This window comes from Penicillium odoratum (genome assembly GCF_028828045.1).
Source record: "Penicillium odoratum strain IBT 22623 chromosome Unknown utg000005l_segment0_segment0, whole genome shotgun sequence".
Taxonomy (NCBI): Eukaryota; Fungi; Ascomycota; class Eurotiomycetes; order Eurotiales; family Aspergillaceae; genus Penicillium; species Penicillium odoratum.
In genome coordinates, this window is record NW_026643147.1 from 4,766,933 (window position 1) to 4,789,735 (window position 22,803).

At 49.9% G+C, this 22,803-nt stretch overlaps 7 protein-coding genes across 7 annotated transcripts; 1 reads left to right on the top strand and 6 right to left on the bottom strand.

Annotated features, from left to right (window-relative positions):
• Positions 1 to 125: 125 nt before the first annotated feature.
• On the bottom strand, positions 126 to 1,592 carry N7520_007328 (glycoside hydrolase superfamily; the record flags this gene model as incomplete). The annotated part of the gene is made up of 1 exon (XM_057141262.1): positions 126 to 1,592. One exon carries the CDS (start codon positions 1,590 to 1,592, stop codon positions 126 to 128), a length of 1,467 nt encoding a protein of 488 aa, XP_056995268.1.
• Positions 1,593 to 2,938: 1,346 nt separating this feature from the next.
• Positions 2,939 to 3,683, bottom strand: N7520_007329 (putative GPI anchored protein; the record flags this gene model as incomplete). The annotated part of the gene is made up of 3 exons (XM_057141263.1): positions 2,939 to 3,305; positions 3,365 to 3,501; positions 3,558 to 3,683. 3 exons carry the CDS (start codon positions 3,681 to 3,683, stop codon positions 2,939 to 2,941), a joined length of 630 nt encoding a protein of 209 aa, XP_056995269.1.
• A 1,041-nt stretch (positions 3,684 to 4,724) lies between these two features.
• Positions 4,725 to 6,702, bottom strand: N7520_007330 (putative MFS sugar transporter; the record flags this gene model as incomplete). Its single annotated transcript, XM_057141264.1, has 8 exons — positions 4,725 to 4,909; positions 4,969 to 5,029; positions 5,081 to 5,237; positions 5,299 to 5,393; positions 5,447 to 5,638; positions 5,696 to 6,105; positions 6,158 to 6,247; positions 6,309 to 6,702. The coding sequence occupies 8 exons, from the start codon at positions 6,700 to 6,702 to the stop codon at positions 4,725 to 4,727; spliced, it is 1,584 nt and encodes a 527-aa protein (XP_056995270.1).
• A 501-nt stretch (positions 6,703 to 7,203) lies between these two features.
• On the top strand, positions 7,204 to 8,621 carry N7520_007331 (UPF0075 domain protein; the record flags this gene model as incomplete). Its single annotated transcript, XM_057141265.1, has 3 exons — positions 7,204 to 7,272; positions 7,331 to 7,405; positions 7,455 to 8,621. The coding sequence occupies 3 exons, from the start codon at positions 7,204 to 7,206 to the stop codon at positions 8,619 to 8,621; spliced, it is 1,311 nt and encodes a 436-aa protein (XP_056995271.1).
• Positions 8,622 to 9,494: 873 nt separating this feature from the next.
• N7520_007332 (uncharacterized protein) lies at positions 9,495 to 11,732 on the bottom strand (the record flags this gene model as incomplete). Its single annotated transcript, XM_057141266.1, has 6 exons — positions 9,495 to 9,840; positions 9,900 to 9,991; positions 10,041 to 10,652; positions 10,703 to 11,120; positions 11,179 to 11,605; positions 11,690 to 11,732. The coding sequence occupies 6 exons, from the start codon at positions 11,730 to 11,732 to the stop codon at positions 9,495 to 9,497; spliced, it is 1,938 nt and encodes a 645-aa protein (XP_056995272.1).
• Positions 11,733 to 12,357: 625 nt separating this feature from the next.
• On the bottom strand, positions 12,358 to 13,617 carry N7520_007333 (TLC domain-containing protein; the record flags this gene model as incomplete). Its single annotated transcript, XM_057141267.1, has 2 exons — positions 12,358 to 13,068; positions 13,138 to 13,617. The coding sequence occupies 2 exons, from the start codon at positions 13,615 to 13,617 to the stop codon at positions 12,358 to 12,360; spliced, it is 1,191 nt and encodes a 396-aa protein (XP_056995273.1).
• Positions 13,618 to 14,173: 556 nt separating this feature from the next.
• N7520_007334 (uncharacterized protein) lies at positions 14,174 to 22,364 on the bottom strand (the record flags this gene model as incomplete). Its single annotated transcript, XM_057141268.1, has 2 exons — positions 14,174 to 22,184; positions 22,270 to 22,364. The coding sequence occupies 2 exons, from the start codon at positions 22,362 to 22,364 to the stop codon at positions 14,174 to 14,176; spliced, it is 8,106 nt and encodes a 2,701-aa protein (XP_056995274.1).
• Between the last annotated feature and the right edge of the window lie 439 nt (positions 22,365 to 22,803).

A 22,803-nucleotide genomic window follows, 5' to 3' on the forward strand; every position in this document is an offset into this window, starting at 1 on the left:
ATACTTCCTAGAACGATGGATGAACAGCATGATCATACATGGAATAGAAACCGAGATTGAATTTCAAGTATCCACTGACTGTACTGTGATCCAGTAGTAAATCAAAGTAAATTTCAATTATAACCCTAGATCTGCACGCCATATATCTCAAATGTCTGAACAGTAGCATTTGCAATGGACACTGAGATCTCCTGGTTCTCCAGGACCACATCACCCCCGCTGGCATACAGGTTGTCACCAGCGGTATCAGTCAACCAGCTACTAATCACCGTACCATCATCTGGAACCTTAGAAAAGGCAGAGAGATCAAATGTGAACTTCTGGTCATCATCCCAGTTCGCCACAACAATCACAAGCGTGTCATTGTCCTGATTGATAGCCGGAATGACATTACTCGAGGTGCTATTGAGAATCTGCATTCCAGAGCGTATATGCCGACTGAACTGCGCCAGCATGTAATACTTGGTAGTCGCACCACCGAGGGTATTGGATGAGATGTCGCCATCAATGAGTCCCCAGTTCGAGCCGTCGACCACCTGCCAGTGGACCCAAGCATTGGGCTGCAGCAGTTTTAGATCCATCATGATGGTTTTCACAAGGGTAGCGCCTGTGCCGTCGCTATCACCGAACTCGCTGTCCCAGAGCTCTTGCCCAGCACTGGTTGCTGCTGCACGGAGGTCAGAGCGTGGTCCGCTAAGACCCTCGTAGCCGTGAGTATTGACACGTCCAACGTCCGCCTTTTCTGTCGATTTGGTGATGGTGTCCCAGCCATCCAGGGCTAATTCGAAGGTGTTCTCGTCAGATGCAGCAATGATAGTGTCATCTAAACCACGGGCCTCCATTTCCTGCTTAAGTATCGGTATCAAGGATGCCTGAGAAGCGGCATCAAAATGGCAGCCCTCTTGTGTGCCCGTGGAAACCCACCAGCTGGAAGAAGGCTCATTGAACGCCTCGATCGAAGTAAACGTAATTCCCCAATTCTCCTGAGCATACTGGGCAATCGTAGATAGGTAAATAGCATGATTTTGATACTGAGATGCAGGCAGGTTACTTCCACCATCAGAGGAACCACTGGGATTAAGATTGTCCAGTTGCCACCACATAGGCGAGTTAGAGAAGAGCTCAAAAGTATCTGCACCCCGAGTCTGTGCATTCAACATCATGATACGCTGGTTGGTATCCACAGTCCAGTTCCAGCTTGAGGAGGTTGGATCGGTGCTCAGCCCATCTAGCCAGTACCCTTCTATCTGCTTAGAGGCGGGGATGTTTGCAGATGCGACCATCTTCACAGTATCGTTGATGGTGTTCCATGAGCAGGCCCCCGCATTGTATCGTAGGATATTCAAGCCCAGGCCGGGTAGTGTCTCGCTTCCAGGACTCCAGTATGTTGAATCTAGAGTAAAGACCATATCTGCTAGGTCCTCTCGGTCTCCGAAAATTTTGGCCCACCAAGCTAGGGAGACTCCCCAGCCATTCCAGGTCTCGGGGTAAAGGTCGGTTGTGATGGTTGTTGACTGGTCTGCAAGTGCGGACGGTAGGAGCGCCCACAAGAAAGTTGAGGGTGCTACTAGGCGAGAGAAGACACCGAGCATGATGTGTCAATAGCAATAATATTTCTGGCACTATTGCTTGCAGGTTTCTATATTCAGGCCATGTCTGTCTCGCCGTTGGTATTTAATATCCATCCGGATAATGAATGCCAGGAAATCAAGTTTCAACATGGACTCCGGGAGAATAAGATCCGACCAATGGTCTGATGTCGGTTAAATGGAAGGATGTAACCTGGAAATGTGAGAAGAAGCTGAAGCACAAGTGGTGAAGATCACCTGGACAAGCCCTATGATTGGACTAATCAGGTAGTGGAGAAGTGTGGGGTAGATGTCCTTATTTTTAGGATTGTGAGGGGAGAAATGACTGATACTTTAAGGAAAATAATACCGGAGAGATAGTAGAAAAGGATGTTAACACATGATCAGTCCGTCTGAAAGTTCAAAATCACACCTCTTCCGTCAGTATACCCCAAGGCCAAAATTTCATCTTGAGTAGCGACGGAAGTCATGGCTCGATAGTCAGAAGGTAACCATAACAATTGCTTGCCTCTAAAAGACACCCGCCGGTCACTCAAGGAGATATGACGACTGCCATTATGTGCTTGTCCATCCATCAACTGCATGGAAACCGAATAGTCCTCAGGCATCCCTAGCTCTTTGCCCATTTGGAGATCCCACAGCCTAATACCATGAGCAGAGATTGAGGATACTATTCGACCATCTCTAAAGAATGCGACTAACTTCTGCCACATCATCCACAATATGCATCGATCATACCTTGCTCAATTAGGATGCCGAGTATGAACGTGACTAATAGTGTCACTCAAACGATGGCTCAAACAGTCACCACCACTTACTGTCCAGGAGGCAGTGGAGGTGGCGTCAGCGGAGGCAGACTGGGTATTGTTGGAGGTGGAGGACAGGTCTGTACAGGAGGCACAGGACCTGGGAATTATGTTGGAATACGCAAATTCTGTTGTGGATATGGTTATTGCTCACCGGGCTTTTCCGCCTGTACTCAATATGGAGCCCCTGTCCCGGCATTCCCTTGTCTGACGAAGATGACACTTACACTGGTCTTTGTAGCTTCGCCTGTGGTTATGAATGATGGGGGAGGTTTGACTTGAGACTGGTGCTGATTTTTTTGAACATATTCTGGTTATGCTGAAGTGGTCCCTATTAAACTGGCTTCTTGGGTCACTGGTTCTTTGTGAAGAAGAATGGACTGAAATCTTGTGAGGAAATCAATTTCGATGCGATACTTTCATATTTTGCTGATCTAGATGGTTCAAGAAAATAGTATTATAGAGCTTATGTCAAAGGCACAGAACCACAATGCATATATATTCTATTCATGTACCCAATTATACACAACTCCAAATCAATGCTTACAGGGCAGCGGCAACCAGCGCGATTGCAGCGCCTCCCAGAGCAACGCCGGAGTTGCCGGTTACCCGGGAAAGACCTCCAGTGCTAGTAGCAGAAGCCTGGCTGGTAGATGCAGCCCCGGAGGTACTGGAAGCGGATCCAGTGGTGCCAGTCTTATCATTGCTAGAGGTGTGCTTCAAGTCGGTCGTGGTAGACGTGGAAGTGGCAGTCGTCGGGCCCGCGGTAACAGTCACAGCCAACATGGTAATATCGGTTTTGGCGAAGGTATCTGTCTCGGTTCCAGGGAAATTGGCTCCAGTGCCGCTCGCGACCTCAGTGCAAGCGGCAGTGGTGGTACCGCCGAGAGAGCAAAGAATACTTTCGTAGCTATACATAAAGTTAGACCTTGTTCAATCTTTCTCACTCGATCGGGAACAGTTTCGTACAAGTCCACTTCCGGCTCACTCATGCTATATCGCATTGTCGTTGGGCCCGCTGTCATATATAGCCCTGGGCCCATACCGCAGTCTGAGCTATCAGTGCCGGGAGGGCAATTGATGCTGTATGTGGTTGTGCCGGCGCTCTGTATGTGGTAGGTAAGTTACTGGGGTGTGCCGATCATTGCCGTTTAGTACGTACCTCCCCTATGATTGAGGCTGCCAGTGGTTGCGGGTCGGCAAAGGGAATAAACAGAGAAACGACACTGGTTTGTGCGGCTGCAAGGCCCACAGTTGCCAGGACGAGACAGCAAGTTTTCAATGACATGGTCTCGGTGGTGGTGAAAGAAAAAACAAATAGAATAGATGGAATGGACACAGTTTTTGTGGCTGGTTTTTTTCTCCTGAAAACCGGAGAGGCGGCGTTTCGGGGGTCCAGGCTAGTCCGGGCTAGTCCAGGGTCCAGGGTCTAGTGTCCCGAAAAGGGAATAGGCCGAAATCTCCAAATCTATTAATGAACCATTAATGAACCTTGGGAGCCGAATGAACTCAATTGAAAATTTCGAGATAAATACTAAATTTAACGAATTCGCTCTACTTGTCCGCCTCAAAATTGATTTTATGACATTGCATATTGTTTGAGTCATTAAAAGTACGAATGCACCAGCACTTTCTTTTTCTACATTGCCTGAGGAGATATGACTTACGCCTGCATGGCCTAGGAGAGAGGTTGAATATCATCAGACATGAGACTGTGCTTTGTTAGTCGAGTTCACAAGCCGAGGTAATTGACGACTTACTCAAGGTCATCCTACTTCTTCGATTACTTACTAAAGATACCTACCTAGGTCAGTTATCACAAAAATCAATAATTCGAGATTTCCTTATACTCCGTGCGGAGCAGCGTCCTATCTGAATTCGTAAGTTCTGCCTATACGCTTCGTTACTAGTCTAGAGAATCTCGCTGTTGTGTACGCCTATACTAGATAAAATTCCCTACAGGCGTAATATCTTTAATACTCTGCGTAATATACTGCTATGCCCTACTACCTTACTATTCACATTTGAACCAATCCAGAAGAGACAAGAAAATTGAAAGCGTGAAAGTATGGCATGTATTTATTTCAAAATGGAAGACAAGCAGACGGCTGGTGATGGAAAAAAAATTGGCCCAACAACATCTTCTCCACCGAGACCAAAATTGATGTGCAAGCCTTGGTCTCAAAAAGTGGATACCGCTGATTGCGATGGAAGTAAGCTATCTTCAAGGGTCCATCTGTGTACCATTCGATCTGCTAGCTCGAAACCAATTTTTGTTAGGCTCTCTTATCTTAGTTGATGGTATGAATTGTACAGGGGATTCAGAGCTTCAGACGATCATATGAGCCTCTGGTTTGTCATATGATGTCAAATCATCTTTGTTACGGAGTACGTGTTCCGCCAAGACATCGCCATGTAGAGCAAAAGCCTGCTCCATTTTCCAGGAGAAGGGACTCGAGGTGGAGAAGAGTGCTTCAATCGATTCCAGGGAGCGGCCACTGGTTTCGGGGTAGACTATTATTATTATTATTAGCACTGCTCCTTCGACGGTCTATGTCGTGATAAAAACGTACAGAGGTAAATGATGGGGATCCATATTAAATTGAGGCCAGCGTAGAGGAAGTAGGTTCGGCTCTGTGAGACAGCGGTCAGCTTCATCATATGTAATTGGATGACTTGTCCTACCTTCAAGGCGCTGAACATAATCGGATTGACCAAAGTGGTCATGCCCACACCAATAGCCCAACCTGTGATGCCGAAGCCATTACCTTGAGCTCGCAAGTCAGAGGGAAATATCTCCGTGGGCACCAAAAACGCGACGGTACCCCAAGTAGCAGCATAACTGTTATATAACGTTAGATTACTGCAGAAGTACAGCAGAAGATCGTAACCGGTGGACTTACCCAATATTGAACAAGAACAACATGGCAACAGCTGCAGGAGCAAACTGAGCAGCCTTGCTGGGATTATGTAATGAGCCTTCGTATACACCTCCAGCCTGGCATCCAATTAGAGATAAACACCGCAATTTTCGTGGAGATAGAAACATACAATAGTATTGACAGCAAACAGCACTGCTGCACCACTCATGAGACAGGTACGGCGACCTAGGCGATCGACGATCTGGGCACTTATTATGGTACCCACAATACCAACTGTGTTGAGCCCTCCAGCCAGGCCGTTCTGCGTGATGGTGCTGTATCCAGCCTGTTTCAATAGAACTGGCGCGTATGCCGTGACAGCCTGTATTCGTCTAAGTTAGAGACAGTTGTAGAGTAATGCTGAACGGGATGCACCTACCGTAATACCTGTCCAAGAGGCCATGATCTGAAGCCAGATACAAAGCCAAGCTCGCCTGCCCAAGTTTCGATGCCGTGTTCCACCCATCCCGAGCAAGATCTTGACAAATTGGATAGGTGAGCTGAGCTGGCTTTCTTCTGCCAAGGTAACAATCTCAAGGTATTCCCGATCAATCTCCTCTGGACTGGCCTTGTGCTTGCGAATACAGTTCAACAGCTCACGCGTCTCTTCATTTCGACCAACTGAAGCGAGATAGCGGGGACTATCCGGCAGCATTTTGATGAAGCAGACAAGAATCAGAGCCGGGAAACATTGGAAGGCAAGTAAGAACCGCCATCGCACGTCCGAGTATCCATTATCGATGAAGGCGAGGCCGAAGGATATCCAGTATGCGACTGAGATCCCGAGATCTGCAAGGAATTAGCAAAGCAGTTACAAATAAAGGTCTCCGGATCTGCTTACAGTTGGCAATGAAGACGTATCCCAGAAACCCGCCACGGTGATCTGCAGAAGAAGTTTCCGAGACCAAGACAGGGGTAATGCCAGTTAAAGCTGCACCATCACGAGTTAGAACAAGTCAAGAGAAAAAGCAGCCACCGTATAAAGAGCTCACCTCCAGTACCAACACCTGTCACCACTCGAGCGCAAATCATAAAATTTGAACTCTGAGCGGCAGCCTGTAATGCGCCGCCCGCCAAGGCAAACAATGCACCCGCCAGCAGGCCGTTGATTCGACCAATTCGGTCAGCCAACCATCCTCCGGCAAAGCAGCCGAAGATGGCACCCAGGTAGTAGACACTGACAATGCCGCCCTGGTGCGTGGTGTCTGTCACCGTGCCATCCGGCTTACCGATGCCGACCTCGGTCACGTACTTGGGCGCTGAATTCACGCCGCCCATGACGCCCTGGTCATAGCCTTCGAAGAATATGGAAATGAGCGAAAACACTTGGATGGTGACATTTAGCTGCCGCGGCGAGAGCCGCTTCCAAAGTGTTGTATACCCCATGTTGCGTTATTTCTAACCCTAGCTCCTACATCGAGAATATCGGGGGCTCGAGAGTCCTTTATAAAGTGGAGCAGCATTGATCGACCCCGGACAATCGGAATGGAGGTGATCAGGTAATCCTGGAGAAGCATGGGGCAAACTACATCCGAAACTCATTCAGGCGCGTAGCCGTGCCAGGGAACTATATTCAAGATTGAAGCTGTCTCATTGGCCTCGGCGTTAACTCGGCCCACTGCTGACGACTTAGAGCAAGCAACCGCGTCGCCACTTAGAGGCGCGTTCCCGCTTTGCCGTTTAGCCGATCGCTCAACCGACCATTTAGCAGTTTTGGCGTCGGACTAAATGAAGATCGGATGTATATATGGCGAGTGCTCTCCATCATTCGGTCCGATGGGGTTCTAGCTGCCGTTTAATAAGACGTCATCCTCGCTCGCGACTTTCTGCGTACACTCTTGACAGAGCCATTTGACCTTCTCGCGTAAACAAAATCAGGCTTCCGATATGACGATTAGCACTGGCAACCAATCCCTGGATCTGACCGTCCTTGGTCTGAACAGCGGGACATCGATGGTGAGTCCTCTGGCCTGCTCATTCCAGTTAAGAAATATGAAGCTCACAATGAATGAAGGATGGCATCGATTGTGCCCTCTGTCGCTTCCGTCAGGAAACTCCGGAATCACCGATGCACTTTGAGCTATTGAAGGTAAATATTTATTATCATTCTCACAGAACGTAACTAACGCTTGTTACAGTATGGAGAGATCCCACTGGAACCCGTGATCAAGAAGCGGGTGATGAATATGATCTTGCACAACCAGACCTCGCCGTCCGAGTTGTCAGAAGTCAACGTCATCCTAGGCGAGACCTTTGCGTCGGCAGTGCACCAGTTCTGCAAGGACTCCAACACCGATATTAACTCGATCGATGTGCTAGGCTCCCATGGCCAGACAATTTGGCTGCTCTCCATGCCAGAGCCAGGCGAAACCCGGAGCGCACTAACGATGGCTGAGGGCTCATTCTTGGCTTCACGCACCGGCATCACCTCCGTGACAGACTTCCGCGTGAGCGACCAAGCTGCCGGACGCCAGGGTGCTCCTCTCATTGCCTTTTTCGACGCGCTCGTGCTACACCACCCGACCAAGTTGCGTGCGTGCCAGAACATCGGCGGCATCGCCAACGTGTGCTTCATCCCGCCAGACAGCCACGGCGGCGTTGATGAATGCTACGATTTTGATACTGGCCCAGGCAATGTCTTCATTGATGCCGTAGTACGACACTACACTAACGGTGAGCGCGAGTATGACCGAGATGGCGAGATGGGTGCGCGTGGTACAGTCGACCAGGAGCTCGTCGACGACTTCCTGCGCCACAAGTACTTCGCCCTTGACCCGCCCAAAACTACCGGCCGCGAGGTTTTCCGTGACACGATCGCGCATGACTTCATCAAGAAGGCAGAGGCTAAGGGTCTTAGCCCTGACGATGTGGTCGCCACGATCACCCGTGTTACTGCCCAGGCTATTGTGGACCATTACCGTCGTTATGCCCCTAAGGACCTAGAGATTGCCGAGATCTTCATGTGTGGCGGCGGTGCATACAATCCTAACATCACGGCGTTCCTCCAGAAGGAATATCCCAACACCCGTATTATGATGCTGGATGAGGCCGGTATTCCCGCAGGAGCCAAGGAGGCTATCACATTCGCCTGGCAGGGTATGGAGGCCGTGGTGGGCCGCTCAATTCCAGTCCCCACCCGTGTCGAGACTCGTCAAGAATATGTTCTTGGAAAGGTTTCTCCGGGAAAGAATTACCGCAAGGTCATGCGCCAAGGTGCGCTCTTTGGTGCTGGTCGCGATCATCTCTCCCCGGTGAAGGAGTTGATCAACTATGTTGATGGCAAGGTTTTCAACAACAAGTGGTGAATTGAGGTGTCTTAAGAAAAATTACATAAAATGACTGCAGTCCATTGCCTGGCATGGCTCAGATGTATGATAAATGGGGCTTTCATGATTACATAGAACATTTAATGAGTACACGCAGCCGGCGAATGCTTTTCTCAAGTATTGCCACTACGGTACAGGATGTGTCTCAAAAGGAAAATTTTATCAGTACATACTCAAAGCAAAATTCACCCTAATCAATCTGATCAAGTTCATTTCATCATCAGCCCGTCTAGTAACTGCCACGTAAGAATCTCGTACGCAGCGCCGCGTATATTCCTCTCGATCAACTTCGTCACAGCCCAGAGTGGCAGGCCCGGCGGCAACAGTTGGCTAAGGACCAGAGGGCAGTAGACAATACCGAACATATGGCCTGGGTAGGAGAGACTCTCCAGTTTGTTTTCCTCCTGGAAGATGCCAGGACTTGGGCCCAGAGCCCCCCATGATCAGCCTGCCTTATCTATGATATACTTCGCTTCCTTTTTTTCTCTTTCTTTCTTTTTCTCTTTCTTTCTTTTTCTCTTTCTTTCTTTTTTTTATTTCTTTTTTAATAAAAGCCAACTTCAAGCAAGCACCGTCATGCCGAATGAAGCGATCCAGTGGTTCGTACTAGAACCCCATAAGAGATTTAGAAATACTGGAACGTGATCAATCAGGGTGTAAGCCGGGTGGAATGTATGAACAAGTTCCCAGATTTGAGCACAAAGGTTAAATGATCTGGGACTGAATTGATTTGTCTCTAGCCTTAGGGTATACGAATACATATTGCAAAAACGCATAGTACATAATTAGATACAGCCGCACTTATATCGCGCCTAGTCATTGGCACAGACCTTAGTCGTTCAACAAATTAAATTATTCGAACGCCAGAGGCAGAATTCCCTCGCCATTTTGAGAATCCAACGGCCAAGGCCAATCTGAGAGGAGTTCCGGTGGCAGTTGAAACAGGGAGATCTGGTCGAGACCAGCACCAGGCTCGGCTCCGACAGCGGTGGTCCCCTGTGCATGCGCTGACGGGGCCGCAAGCTTGGAATGCGCGTCGATTGCTTGGGTCGCGTTATTTTGTGAGTTTGAGTCCAGGAGAAGTGAGGTACGCATATAGCCGTCTATTCGATCAACCTGGGACCGCAATCGTTCGCCAGCACCGGAGGCACGATGTAGGCCCGTTTCGAGGCGCTGTAGGAGATCTGCCATTTCAAGCCTGTAGGTAGATATATCAGCTTGGCTTCAAGTGGCTTCCACTGGATTAGAACAACATACAGTAATGTGCGAGCTCGGGTGTAGGATTTTTCAGACAAATTGCCTTCCATGACAGAGCCAAGAATGTAGCCAATCCCGCCGAGGTGATGAAGCTGGATTTTATCAGTGCAAATTCCAGAAAAGCGTGGAGACTTCACATACCAAAGGGGAGCTGATGGCTCTCAAATACTCGATGGGTACAGTTGAAAAAACACTGAGCAGTTCGCCCGCTACGTCGCATTTTCGCTCCACGCCAATTTCCTCGGTAGACAATAGCACCATCCGAAGTAGTTGTAGAGTCGCCTGAATGTTGGCTGACTGGAACCCGAACAAATCCTTAGACACGTCTCCTGTAGTGGGCAGCGTTTCCCGAAACTCTGGTGGAAGAGCTGAATACATAGTAAGGACTTTATCCATGACCGCCGGCTCTGACATGGATAAAGGATTAAATAGTGACCAAACTTCTGTCGTCCCGTTGACCGAAGAGAAGCGGCGTCTGTTAGCATCGACGACATGCTCAAGAATGCGGTAAAGGTCTGTGGTGAAGTTCCACCCACGCAGCCAGGGCGTAGGTTGGCGGGAGACGACAGTCACGTTGCCTGTCGGAAGCGGATTCGATCCCACAGATACAGACGGCACGCCATAGCCGCGGTCGGTGATGAACTCGTCATCTATTTCGCTTGGATAGCGCACTAAAGAATGAGCTTCACGATATCGAATAACGCCGCCCCATATAATAGTCGAATAGATATCGAACGTATAGATGGACCAGAACTGTTATTGTGGTCAGTAAGGCGATAACAGATAAAGGGTATATTACGTACAAGTCGGCGCCGCTCCTCCGTCTCAATTGGACTCAAGTCGTTTGGCCAGAGTTTTTCGTCATAAAGGCCATCCATCGAAGCCAAGGCATGGTATAAGCCGGAATACTTTTGCATGTTTTTGATCTGGGAGTTTTGAATGCTGGCGATAGCAAGTATCGCACACGCCCGCATATAATGAATACCTTTGGCTGCGATAAGGTCTCGAGGAATCGAGTCCCTAGCAGCTATAAAAAAAATCTCCGAGGGTGGATCTATAAGCTCGTCTCGATCCCACCGGTTAGAGTACAATGCACCGTCACGTGCGCGACCGGCGACTAAAGAGCAGACAGCCATCGTGGAAGCAAATAGCCCTGGGTTAGAAAGATGTTTCTGGTTATTGACCTGCTCTATGAATGACGGCATGTGGAACAAGGGAAATCTAGTGATGATACGTTCAGTCAACACAATCAGCAAGGAGGATTAGATACTCATCGTACATTGGATAGACGATCTCGAGATAAACCTGAACTAGATTCCTTATCTGCCGGTCACAGGAAATGGCAAAGGCTTTCCAAGGATTGTGCGGCACCCCGTCATCGTCATCCCCTTCGGCTGCTGACCAGCCATGGTTGAAGGCAGACCCGGGATCACCTGAGATCGACGTGTGATACGGACTGCGAGAATTCGAGGAGCGGGTGGTTCTTCCGCCGCTAACAGTCTCTGCTGTTGTAGGAATAGTATGAGTAACTGATGCTCTCACATACTGAGGATCGCGCCCACTCGCCCGAGAGCCAGCCTTGACGCCCCGGCGTTTTGCGGGGCGATCAAAGGTGCACGGCACATCGAAGTCCACACAGTTTCGACAGCGACCTAGGGCATCCTCGCTCTGGCTGCATTTGATGCTGCGTCGGTTGCAAAAGTCGCCTGCATTAGGTTGTGTACTTAGCATATGCAAGGCTCATGTCCGGAGTTTGGACCGCATAGCTATAACAGAATTGGGGGACATACAGGCCATAGAGACGCGCTGAAGCTTTCGCGGCCTTTGCGACATTCAGCCATTAGACAACTTCTAATTGCGTAGAGCGTGGTGTTCAAGGCAAAGCGTAGAGGTTTGGCGATTGCACGGAGCTTGACGTAAGCAAAGCCGGGGAAAGGCGGTGGGGTTGAAGAGCGGGGAGCGGCCTAAGGTCTTATGGCTTTACAAAGGCGACTGATGATGGGTAAAAGTTCTAGGAATGCAGAATGAAGAAAAGTTCGGGGTAATAGAGAGGATGAGGAAGGTCAGCAGGAAATCGAGAACCTGTCTTTTTGACAGCACCTGGCACACTTGAAAGATTACGGAGATTATCTCGTAGTAGGTTGTTTAGATGCATGAAATGAGCTTCATATATAGGCATCTGTCATTGAAAAGAGCGTCTGCCCAAGAGGGAAGCTATACACCAAGCATGGATATAACAAAGACGCAAACTATGTGAAGGCTCAAGTATAGAAACTGCGAAAGAAAAAACAGATTAAAATGTGCAACGCTGCTACCAATCATCAGCAAATACGAGTAAACATCCTCACAGAGGAGTGTCCACCATGCAACCCCAATGTCTTCTCCTTCTCCAAGAGAGGAAGAAAGCAAAAATCACCGTCTTACTTTATGTCTCCAGCGAACCAGATAAACCCCTACTTTATGATCCAGGAAGAGGAACCTTGGAAACAAGATCCACCCTCCGCCGTCTCAACTCCTCGTTCGTGCCAACATCCACATCGTTAGCGATATATTCGCGCATAGGAGACCCCTCCGCTAGCTCCAGCTCAGCAGCCGCCTCAAGGATAAGGTCCTTCTCTGTCTTCACAGATTTGCTCTTCTTATCGTCGACTGCACCATCAGCCTTGGCTCCCGAAGCTTCGGGTGTACGAAATCGCTTGAGAACCGTCTCAACCATCTTGAAGAACCAGAAGTAGTTCAAGAAGTTCAAGATCAAGTTTGATCCAACATACGTCAAAACCAGCCATGTCGGGACACCGGCAGAGGTATACTCCTTGAACCGAGAAACCTCGGCATTGGCACGCGCGCAGGTCTCGTCGACGCACATATTGCCATCGCGAGTTAGCAGGAAGACGTTCGCGTTGATGTTGACAGGTTCGGTGAGCGGGCCAGAAGAAGCCTTCCAGGTCTGCTGGAGAGCGGTCCACATATCACTGTAGACGACAATGGATTGCCAGGTGCCCCAGATGAGGCGACAAGAGAAGAATACAAATAGCAGGGCCATGCCGTTGTACCACTGGGCCTTGCTGCCAGTCATGTTGACTTTGTCAAGGAACCAGTGAATGTTGAGGAAGGGGGTCGAGAGCTCGTAGAGGATAAAGGTTGAGGCGTAATAGTTGAGGAATGGCTTCTATAGATTGGAAACAAGGTAGTGGTCAGTTTTGGGGCCAATTTAGACGCCATGGTGGTCTCAACTTACGAATCCAAGACTGAATACCCAAAGAGCACTGATGGCGTGGAAGAGGGTGCCGATTCCAAACATTTTCACGTAAATCGTGCTAACTATCAGATCGTAGATGAAGTATCCGACAGCGAGTGCCTGGATCAACCCGCAGGCACCCGTATATCCAAAGACACGCTCCAGGGGAGACATCGAGTTGCGCTCATCGTCAACGAACATCACCCACAGCGCGAGAGCATTGATTACAACACTCTGCACAAATGAGACGACATGTATATCCCAATTCAACTTAGTGCGAGCAGTCAATTTGGGATATGACTTCGGGAATAGGATCGGCGACAGGCATGGCGAGAGCACCGAGTGAATAAGCTGATAGAAGACGAAAGCGAGGAAGATTTCATGGACGTGCTCGGTAAGTGTCGGGCTATCTAGTGATAGCGCATAAGGCTTGACGATCTCTCGCAGCCATGCTGGAGGGGGCCCCAAAGGGTCCAGCATACTTGATGAGCCGGCAGCTTATCACCCGTGCGGGGGAGCTTCACAGTCCTCAAAGGTGGGTGGTAAGGATGTAGAAGGTAAATTATATGCAGTGGAGAAAAGATTCCTAAGAAATCTAGCATCGAGTAAGGGACAAGGGCGACGCTCTTTCTTTACAGTTGAGCGCCATGAATAGCAAAGAAAGCGGATTAGAGTTCCAAGTTGCCGGAGCAGACGGCCTCGGTCATGCCTGAGGCAGAGTGACCTGTCACATGACCACTTGCCCCATCGAGGCAGCTGACCGAATCTATAACAAAATGACCTGGTCATGCAATTGTACGCCCTGTATAAGTATTTTCTTTACAATATGTAGCTTGGAATATATGAATCATGGTTGGTCATAGCAAAGTTGGTAAAGATGATCATTAATCCACACAAAGGGATCTCATACAGGCCCATAATAACAAAATAATCAACAAGGTGGTATATGAAAAGCACAAAGGAAAGACAAAGAAAAACCCAAACTCCAAAGCCAAGGAGAAAACAAACAAAAGAGATAAAACATTCACTCTGCTCACTAAACAGTCATTTCAGTTCCCAATCCACTGTCAGGAGGGGCCTCCAGCAGCTTAAGGACTTCAGCCTCCATAGCTGAGGCAGTGTCTGAGAAGTGATCATCAACGTCATCCTGCAGGTCCTCTGATTCCTTCTTCTCGTCTTCGTTCTCTCCATCTGTATTAACATCCTCATCGTCATCTTCACGAGCTGTCTGAGCATCGTCGTCATCTGATGCTAGCTCAGAATCCTCGTGCTCCATGGTACTGCTCATGCCACTAGTGCGTCGATCTTCTGAGACAACACTGTCAGTAACTCCAGTGACCACACTGTCAGTACAAGTCTCGGCATAGCTAGCTTTACGATCGGTTCCCGCGTAGCTCGATTGCCGGTTGGTACTTGCGTAGCTGGTCCTGCGCTCTGTGCCAGCATCGGTCTCAGGCTCACTCTCGGGCTCCTCTTCTTCCGGGAATGCCTCATTCTCCTTGTTTGCAGTGGGGCCAGCCCAGGAGGTCTTGCGAAGGGAGAAGTTGGATTTGACCGAGTGACTGCGCTTCAGACTAGTGATTCCACCGTTAGGTCCCGATTGACGACCAGCATCACGGTTACCAGTAACATGGCTCAAACTGAGAATTCGGCGCTCCTTTCCAATGTTAGGCAGGACGGTCGTCGGTCCTGGTGGAAGGCCATTGGCTGTACGACGCTTGAGGGCCATGCCGACACCATTTCCGAGAAGGCTGCGCGCATCCTTTGGCTCTCGGGCAGTGCTTGTGGTAGTGACGCTAGCCATACTAGGGCTGCGAGCACCAGCGCGAGATGAGCGCGTGCTCTGATTCCGCTTGAGGTTCATGCTATTCAGGCTTCCGGATCTGCTCAGGAGAATACTGCGAGCATGATCGAGAACACCTTCCAGGATGCGCTTCTCCAGGCCATCAGCGCGCTCCTCCATCTGCTGCATCTCTTCATGTCGGATCTCCAAAGCGGTTTCAAGGCCAGAAAGTTCCTTGCTCATCTTTGCAGTTTGTTTGGCAAGTTCCTCCTTCTCGTTCTTCAGGGTTTGGAACATCTTCAGCAGAGAATCCTTCTCCTCTTGCAAACCGACAATGTCGGCCTCGACTTGCTCGCGCTGGGCGATTCTGCGTTCCAGGGCAATCGCAGCTTCCTCCGCCTCACGACGCTTACGCTCGGTGTCCTCGGCGACGAGCGTGGCCTGGACAGCAAACATCTCATTCATCCTACGAGTGTTCTCCATGATATCCTTGTGCATCTCGTCCAGCTTCATCATCTGAGTGACCGATTGCTCGGGGTCAACGGCTGGACGACTGAGCAGAGCATCAAGCTTCTCATGGATGGAACCACTACCGTTGGTGGCAAGGTCGAGGATCTGGTTGAGCTTCTCATAGATATCACTGTTCGATGAAGCGCCGTGCTCGAGGGCACGGTCAAGTTTGTCATGAAGCTGAGTGTTCTTTGAATGCTCCAGGAGCGTGTTCAGAACATCCTGAACCGGACTGTTCTTGGCGTGCTCCAGAAGATCATTGAGCTTGTTGTGAACAGGGTCATCTTCGATGTCCCGGGAGGATTCCGGAGGTGGCAAGGCGGGCAGCATACTCGGGATAGCCGCTGGAAGAGAAAGGAGCTCTGACTTGACTTCCTCCGCCGACTTCTGTGAGTGATCAAAGTGCTGACTGACAACAGTCAAGATCTCCTGGACAGTCTGCAAGATCTGGGGGTTGAACTCAAGCAGCTTGCTCTCAACACGCTCTGTGGCTGCAACTGCTCTCTCGTTCTCACCTCGAGATTTCTCTTGGTGAGATTTTACCTCGTTGTGCATCTCTTCAATCCGGTTGTATGATTCATCAACTTTCTCAGCAAGAGCCTTGGTCTCCTCGGATGTGCGCTCACACGCTTCGGTGACCGTAGTGCCCATAGCACCAATGACAAGCCGAATGTCCTCGGCGAGAGATTTGGTGCTTGTCACCATTTCAGCATGAGCCAGATCTCGCTCCTCGGTCTCTGAGAATTTAGAATGCAGTGAAGTGTGCGCTTCGTCGTATTTTGCAATTAACTCTCCAATCTTCTCATCGATCTTGGCTCCAAGCTCAAAAATGACAGCAGCTCGAGTCTCGTCGTGCTTGACCAGAGCAGCAGCGTCTCGCTCCTCTTTTTCAAGCCTACCGGCATCTTCCTCGCCGCGGGCACGCTCGAATTCACGGTTAATAAGATCTGTGAGTTCCTTGACATTTTCCACGGTAGTAAAGTTCTCTGCAGAAATTGCAAGGCCTTCAAGTAACTGTTTGAGCTCGTTAAGTCCTTCGCTGCTGCCATCAAGCCGACTCTTGAGCTCGTCACCAAGCTCACCGACGACGTACTTAGCCTCGTCAATTTTCTCATCAATTTTGACAGCGAGGCCACCATGCTCGATTTTCCGAGCCTCAAATCCTTGGGCGGTGAGGTCGTTGGCATTCTCCATCTTGTCGCGGAAATCAGTAACAAGGGCCGAGAGTTCTTGGATTTCCTCCTTCGTTGGAAGTGTCTCCACCTCAGGTAGTTTTAGCTCATCAATTTGAGTCTTAACCTCGAAGACCATGGCCTCCACGGTTTGAAGATCAGACTTAAGCAGCTTGCCGTTGTCGTCTCCTTCATCTCCTTCGGTCTCCTCCCCTTCCTTTGTCTTGCTCTTCAACTCGTCAAGGGCAAGCCAAACATCCTTCATGAGGCCTTCAAGAGTACCAATGTCGGACTTTGTAGATCCTTCGGCCTCTAGACGGGTAGATAAGTCGGCGATAGCATCTTTCGCCTCTCGGACCATGATCTCGAGAGCCCCAATGTGCTCGGAGGTAGCAACTTCGGCCATAGCAGCCTTGGACTCTTGGATCGCAGCCTCAAGGGCCCCAATTTGCTCGGAGGTGGCAACGACGGCCATGGCGTCCTTGGACTCTTGGATCGCAGCCTCAAGGGCCCCAATCTGCTCGGAAGTGGCAACGACGGCCATGGCATCCTTGGACTCTTGGATAGCAGCTTCAAGGACCCCAATCTGCTCGGAAGTGGCAACGACGGCCATGGCATCCTTGGACTCTTGGATAGCAGCTTCAAGGACCCCAATCTGCTCGGAGGTGGCTACGACGGCCATGGCTTCCTTGGACTCTTGGATAGCAGTTTCAAGGGCCCCGATCTGCTCGGAGGTGGCAACGTTGGCCATAGCATCCTTGGATTCTCGAATCATAGCTTCGAGTGCTCCAATGTGCTCGGAGGTGGCAACATCGGCCATAGCATCCTTGGACTCTCGGATCGCAGACTCAAGAGCCCCAATGTGCTCGGAGGTGGCAACTCCGTCGAGTGACGGGAACTGCATCTCATCAATCTGGGCCTTGGTGGTCATGAGGAGACCCTCGATGATATCGGTATCTTCCTTGCGCGCACCCCCCTCAGGGATCTCTCGACTAGCACTCATTTCCCCAACGGCGAGTTGCAGTTCCTGGAGAGCCATCATAATCTCATCAAGATGGCTACGGTTTAATGGAGGATCGGCAGGCTCAGAAGACTCCTCCGTGGGCTCCACAACAGGCTCCGCGGCGCGAGCAGTTTCAGTGGCCTCCATCTTATCTGAAAGCTGAGTGATGAGAGACTTCAGACCCTCAATATCGGTACCCAAGGGAGAGGGTTCATTGGCAAGCACAATCTCACCACCACGAGTCGTTTCCGCCTCATCAATTTCACTCTCCTGCTGCTCTTTTTGTGACTGTCGAAGGGAGTCGATTTCTAGTCGCAGCTCAGCGAGGCCGTCCTTGATGGTCTCGAGAATCTCAGAGCTATCGAAATCGGCAGGCTTCTCTAAGACCTTCTGGACATCTTCACGTATTAAGTGGATACCATCATTAAAGGCTTCAAGAAGTTCGCTGGTGGCAGACATCGAGCTCTCGCCGCCATCCTTTTGCTGCATAGTCTCTTCCCGGAGAGTATCAAAATGCTCACGAAGGGCAGCAATGATATCATCCTTTTCAGATGGCGGAGGCTCGGAGCGAACAAGACTCATTTCTGTGGACTCGCGCATTTTCTCAAACTCTTCCCTGATGGATTTGAGGATCTGCTCGTCAATTGACTTGTCTTTGTTCTGCTCGCTGGCATCACGGATGGCGTCAAGAATTTCATCCTTGTCACTGGTTCGGTGACTGTCTAGAAGAAGGTTGCTAATTGAGCCACGCAGGTGCTCGAACTCCTTTTCCATAGCATCGAGAAGCTCCGTTGTGTCAGGAGTGCTGGGTGTGGCATTAGAGACCGCGGTGTCGGTAATTGTCTTTTCCATGTCGGCTTGCAAGAGGCGGAATCCTTCCTTGACCGTATCGATAATCTCATGTTTGCCCGAAACCTCCTGAGCTGTAGCCACATAAGACTCAATTTCTTGTCGAACCACGGCAAGGCCATCCTTGACAGCATCCAGGACTTGCTCGGTGTCTTTGCCGTTGGCAGCGGAGTATTGTTTGAATTCTTCCTTCATCCCATCAACAACGTCTTGCAGTCTTTGCAGAACTTGATCTCCGGCATTTATGTTTGCAGAGCTGGTAGCTTCATGGAGACCAGCGGTGATCGCTTCCATGAGGTCGTCTTTGTTGAGTTCAATCTCACGAGTCATGGTGTTTGCACTTTCAAAGCCATCAACAATCGCATTGAGGACCTCCTCACGAGTGAGATTCGGCAGTTGAACCTCGGTACTCAAGGCTGACTTCTGAGACTCGTGTGATCTATCGAGGCCTTCAGAAATGGCCTCCAGAATCTCATCTCGTGAAATGGACGAGGGCTGAATATCGGTACTCAAGGCTGACTTCTGGGACTCGTATGATCTCTCGAAGCCCTCAGAGATAGCCTCCAAAATCTCCTCACGAGAAATGGACGACGAGGGTTGGACATCGGTGCTGACCACCGACTCCTTGGCTTGATTAGCGATCTCAATACCATCCACGATAGCATTCATGATTTCGTCACGGGAGATAGCTGGTGGAGAAGTGATGGTCAGAGCAGACTGCTGGGCATTAAAGGCGTCATTGATAGCGTTCACGACATCTTCCCGCGAAACACGGGGTTCATCGAGTTCCTTAACCGAGGTGAAGTGAGCCTCAAGGCCATCGGAGATTGCGCTCACAATGTCATCACGGCCAAGACCGGAGTCAAAAGATTCCTTGCTTATCATACTCTGTGTAGTCATGGATCTAGTGACTGCGTCCAAAATCTCATCGCGGAGAGAGCTGAGGTGCTCAAATTGCTCTTCATTGATGGACCTGGGAGCAGTGGACTCAGCGGACTCAATAGACTTTTCGGCCACGGCATGAAGAATGTCATCGCGAATAGAGTTCAAGTAGTGGATTTGCTCATCATCCAGAGATTTGCTGCCAGATTCTGGTCTTTCAGACATGGCATGGAGAATGTCATCGCGAATGGAATTCAAGTACTGGATATGCTCATCATCCAGAGATTTGCTGCCAGATTCTGGTCTTTCAGACATGGCTTGGAGGATGTCATCCCGGATGGAGTTCAAATAGTGGATATGCTCATCATCCAAAGATCTGCTATTCGACTCTGGTCTATCAGAGATCGCTTGAAGAATCTCATCGCGAAGCGAAGCGAGGTGGTTGATATGATCCTCATTCAGAGATCTATCCGAAGATTCTGGTCTATCGGCAATTGCCTGCATCAACTCATCACGCATCGAATTCAGGTAGTGAATATGTTCATCGTCGAGAGATCTTGTAGGTTCTGGTCGTTGCGCCATTGCGTGAAGAATCTCATCGCGGATGGAGCTGAGATGATGAAGATGATCCTCATCTAGACCTCTGCTAGTGGCTTCTGGGCGTTCAGCCACTGCATGGAGCAGCTCATCGCGGATGCTGTTGAAATAATTGATGTGTTCTTCATCCAGCCCCCGTGAATGAGGCTCCAGTCTCTCAAAAACAGCATTGAGAATGTCATCTCGCACCGAATTCAAATGATTCACATGAGTTTCATCCAAAGCGCGAGAAGTTGGCTCGGTTTTCTCAAGACATTCCCGAATAGTAAGGATTATCTCGTCTCGGGTAATTGAAGGCGGTTGCTCGACTGGTGGGGGATTGAAGTTCTGCAGGCCGGTCTGTACGGCGGCCAACACTTGATCATAGCTGATAGATTCCTGGTTTTGCGGTTGGTATTCTTTAAGACCTTCAGCTAAGCATTCCAAGATCTCGTCTCGCTCCAATCCAATAGTCTGCAATTCGATTTCCGGCTTGTATGTCTCCCAGGCGTCGCGTACGGTGTCGAGAATGTCATCCTTTTCCATTCGAGATCCATCAGGCTCCCGTTGAGGTTCAGGAAACTCGATCTCATCCAGTGCCCTCTTCACAATGGAATATATCTCAGCACTGTTCAGGGTTGACTGGAATTGGGCCAGAGCAGCAGAGTGATTTCGACTTTCGTTCACAGTAGCAGCCAGCTGCTCCTGGAGATCGCCGAGGCTGTCGTGAATGATCGCAGTGATCTCCTCTGCTTTTGGAGGTTCGATCTGTTGCTGTTGCCGTGCCTCAGCCATGTTTGACTCTACTGTTTCCAGTTTGCGCGCAAGGTCACGACCCATGCCGAGCACCTCGCCACGCAATTCACGGACTAGCGCTTTGACGTTGTTCGTCATGCCACCTCCTTCAGTGACACTGTTCTTGACACTTCGAAGAATCGTCAAGACTTCATCATTATTGGGTGCATTGCGTTGAAGTTGGTCATCCTTCGGTACATCTAGCGCCTGCACAGTGGCGGTTTCATCAATGGGCCCGAGTGACGTAGACCGGAGACCTCCATTGTCGGCATTAGTTGGCGGGCGAAGATGCTCCGTAGTCATCGAACGGACAAGGGCTCTGCTTGACGGGTCTTCCTTCACGAGGTTAAGAATCTCTTCCAGCATATTCGTGATTTTCTTGTCGGCATCTTTGTCAGACGGAGTGGCTGCAGGTCGTGATTTGATTTCATCCACAAGCTCCAAAAGCCTCTCCTCACCTTCCTTCGTGGCCATCTCCCGCAACACTTTTTCGAGTAGAGCGATACTAGCGGATCCGTCGGAGATTGGCGGTGCAGGCGAGCCACATATGTCTCGGTCAAAGACGAAAGGGTTAGGGCTGGGCATACGTGGTACAGAGTAGCTTCTTTTCGAATTGGGAGAACTATCCGATTCAGTGGGGTTAGGGCCGCTCTCCGGCTTCAGGAATGCGCTGAAATCCAACCTTGATAGATCACCATCGAAATACTTCGATGTGAGATTAGAGGACAAGTCCTTCAAACTCTTTCGAATATCTTCATCTCGGGCATTAGTCGCAGCCTTGAGGCTGATTAAATCAGTGGCGTTATCTTTGCTTCGGCGGCTTAGGTTCATCATTTCGCGCTGCAGGCCACTGGCAATCTCGGTGAGGCTGCCAATCTGTTCCGCTAGGCTACCCATGGTGTGTGCGGGTTCTTCAGGCATGGGCGCTGTAATCATCTTGGGTGGTTTCGAGGGCGAGGTTGGGTCGTTATCAGAAGGAAGTTGCATGTTTTGCAACGCCAGCATGGTAGCAGAAGTAGGAGTATTTTCTCCAAGAATTGGTTTGGACAGGTAACTACCTGATACGTAACTGGGCATTTCCCGCACAGCAGGACGCGGTGGTGATCCAAAACCTTTGCTCGGGTCTAGCGGCTTGGGCGTAGGATCGATAATCGTAGCCCGGAGAGGCCGTTCAGGTGATCGATTCTCCAAATAGTTCAAGAAGTCTGAACGAGCATCGCCCTTGGTATCACTGGGCTGAAGTGACTGCAAGCGCTTATGATGGTGACCCTTGACCAGAGAACGCTCTGGTGACCCAGACTTATTGGGCATTGGGTTTGTTGTGTAAGAGCTGAGAGCATTCTCGCTCGGCTTGTCTGTGAACTTGGCTGCCACGGCCTGAATTCCTGGCGAAACGTTATGTCTAGTCGCCGGGCTCATGGAGCGGGGGTTCAAAGGCAAAGGAGGAGGCGCGCGCTCTGGGTCGGAGCTGTCCCACCTACGTAAACGAAGCTTTAGTATTTTTATACCGTGAATCGCATGGCCAACCTTCTGTTGTCATATTAGGATCAAACAACACCTACATTGGAACCAAGGACCGACTCGACTCGCTATTGGAAGGTTGATGGCGAACGAGTTCCCGATCGCGGGAGGGGGCATCCCAATCTTGGGACGGCATGATGTTATTTGTGTAGAGTGGACTCAAGATGTCTCAGAGAGTTATTGACAAGAAAAAGGGTATTGGAATGTAGAGTGCGTTGTTGTAAAAGCCAAAACAAGGGTCGTCAATGCATATCAAAACCACAGATCGCTAGAAAACAGAGCAGTGGAAAAGGACGGATGTATCCAGCTTCAAACCCCGGGAGATCAGCTTGATAAGAGGGAAAGTCCACAAGTGGAGGTGGAAGACAGGAACTACTACGCGGCCTACACATCACAGATCGCCGGCGACCATAGCAACGGGGTTAGGTACGTCGTCATGTAAACAAACCATAGGGCGGTGAGGCCCAGCCTAAGCCAACCCTGGAACCTAAGGCTAGAATCTTGGAAATCTGGGTCGGCTTAGGTAAGCCTATTAATCCGATGAACCCAATGGGGAAATACTCCCAATCAGGTCT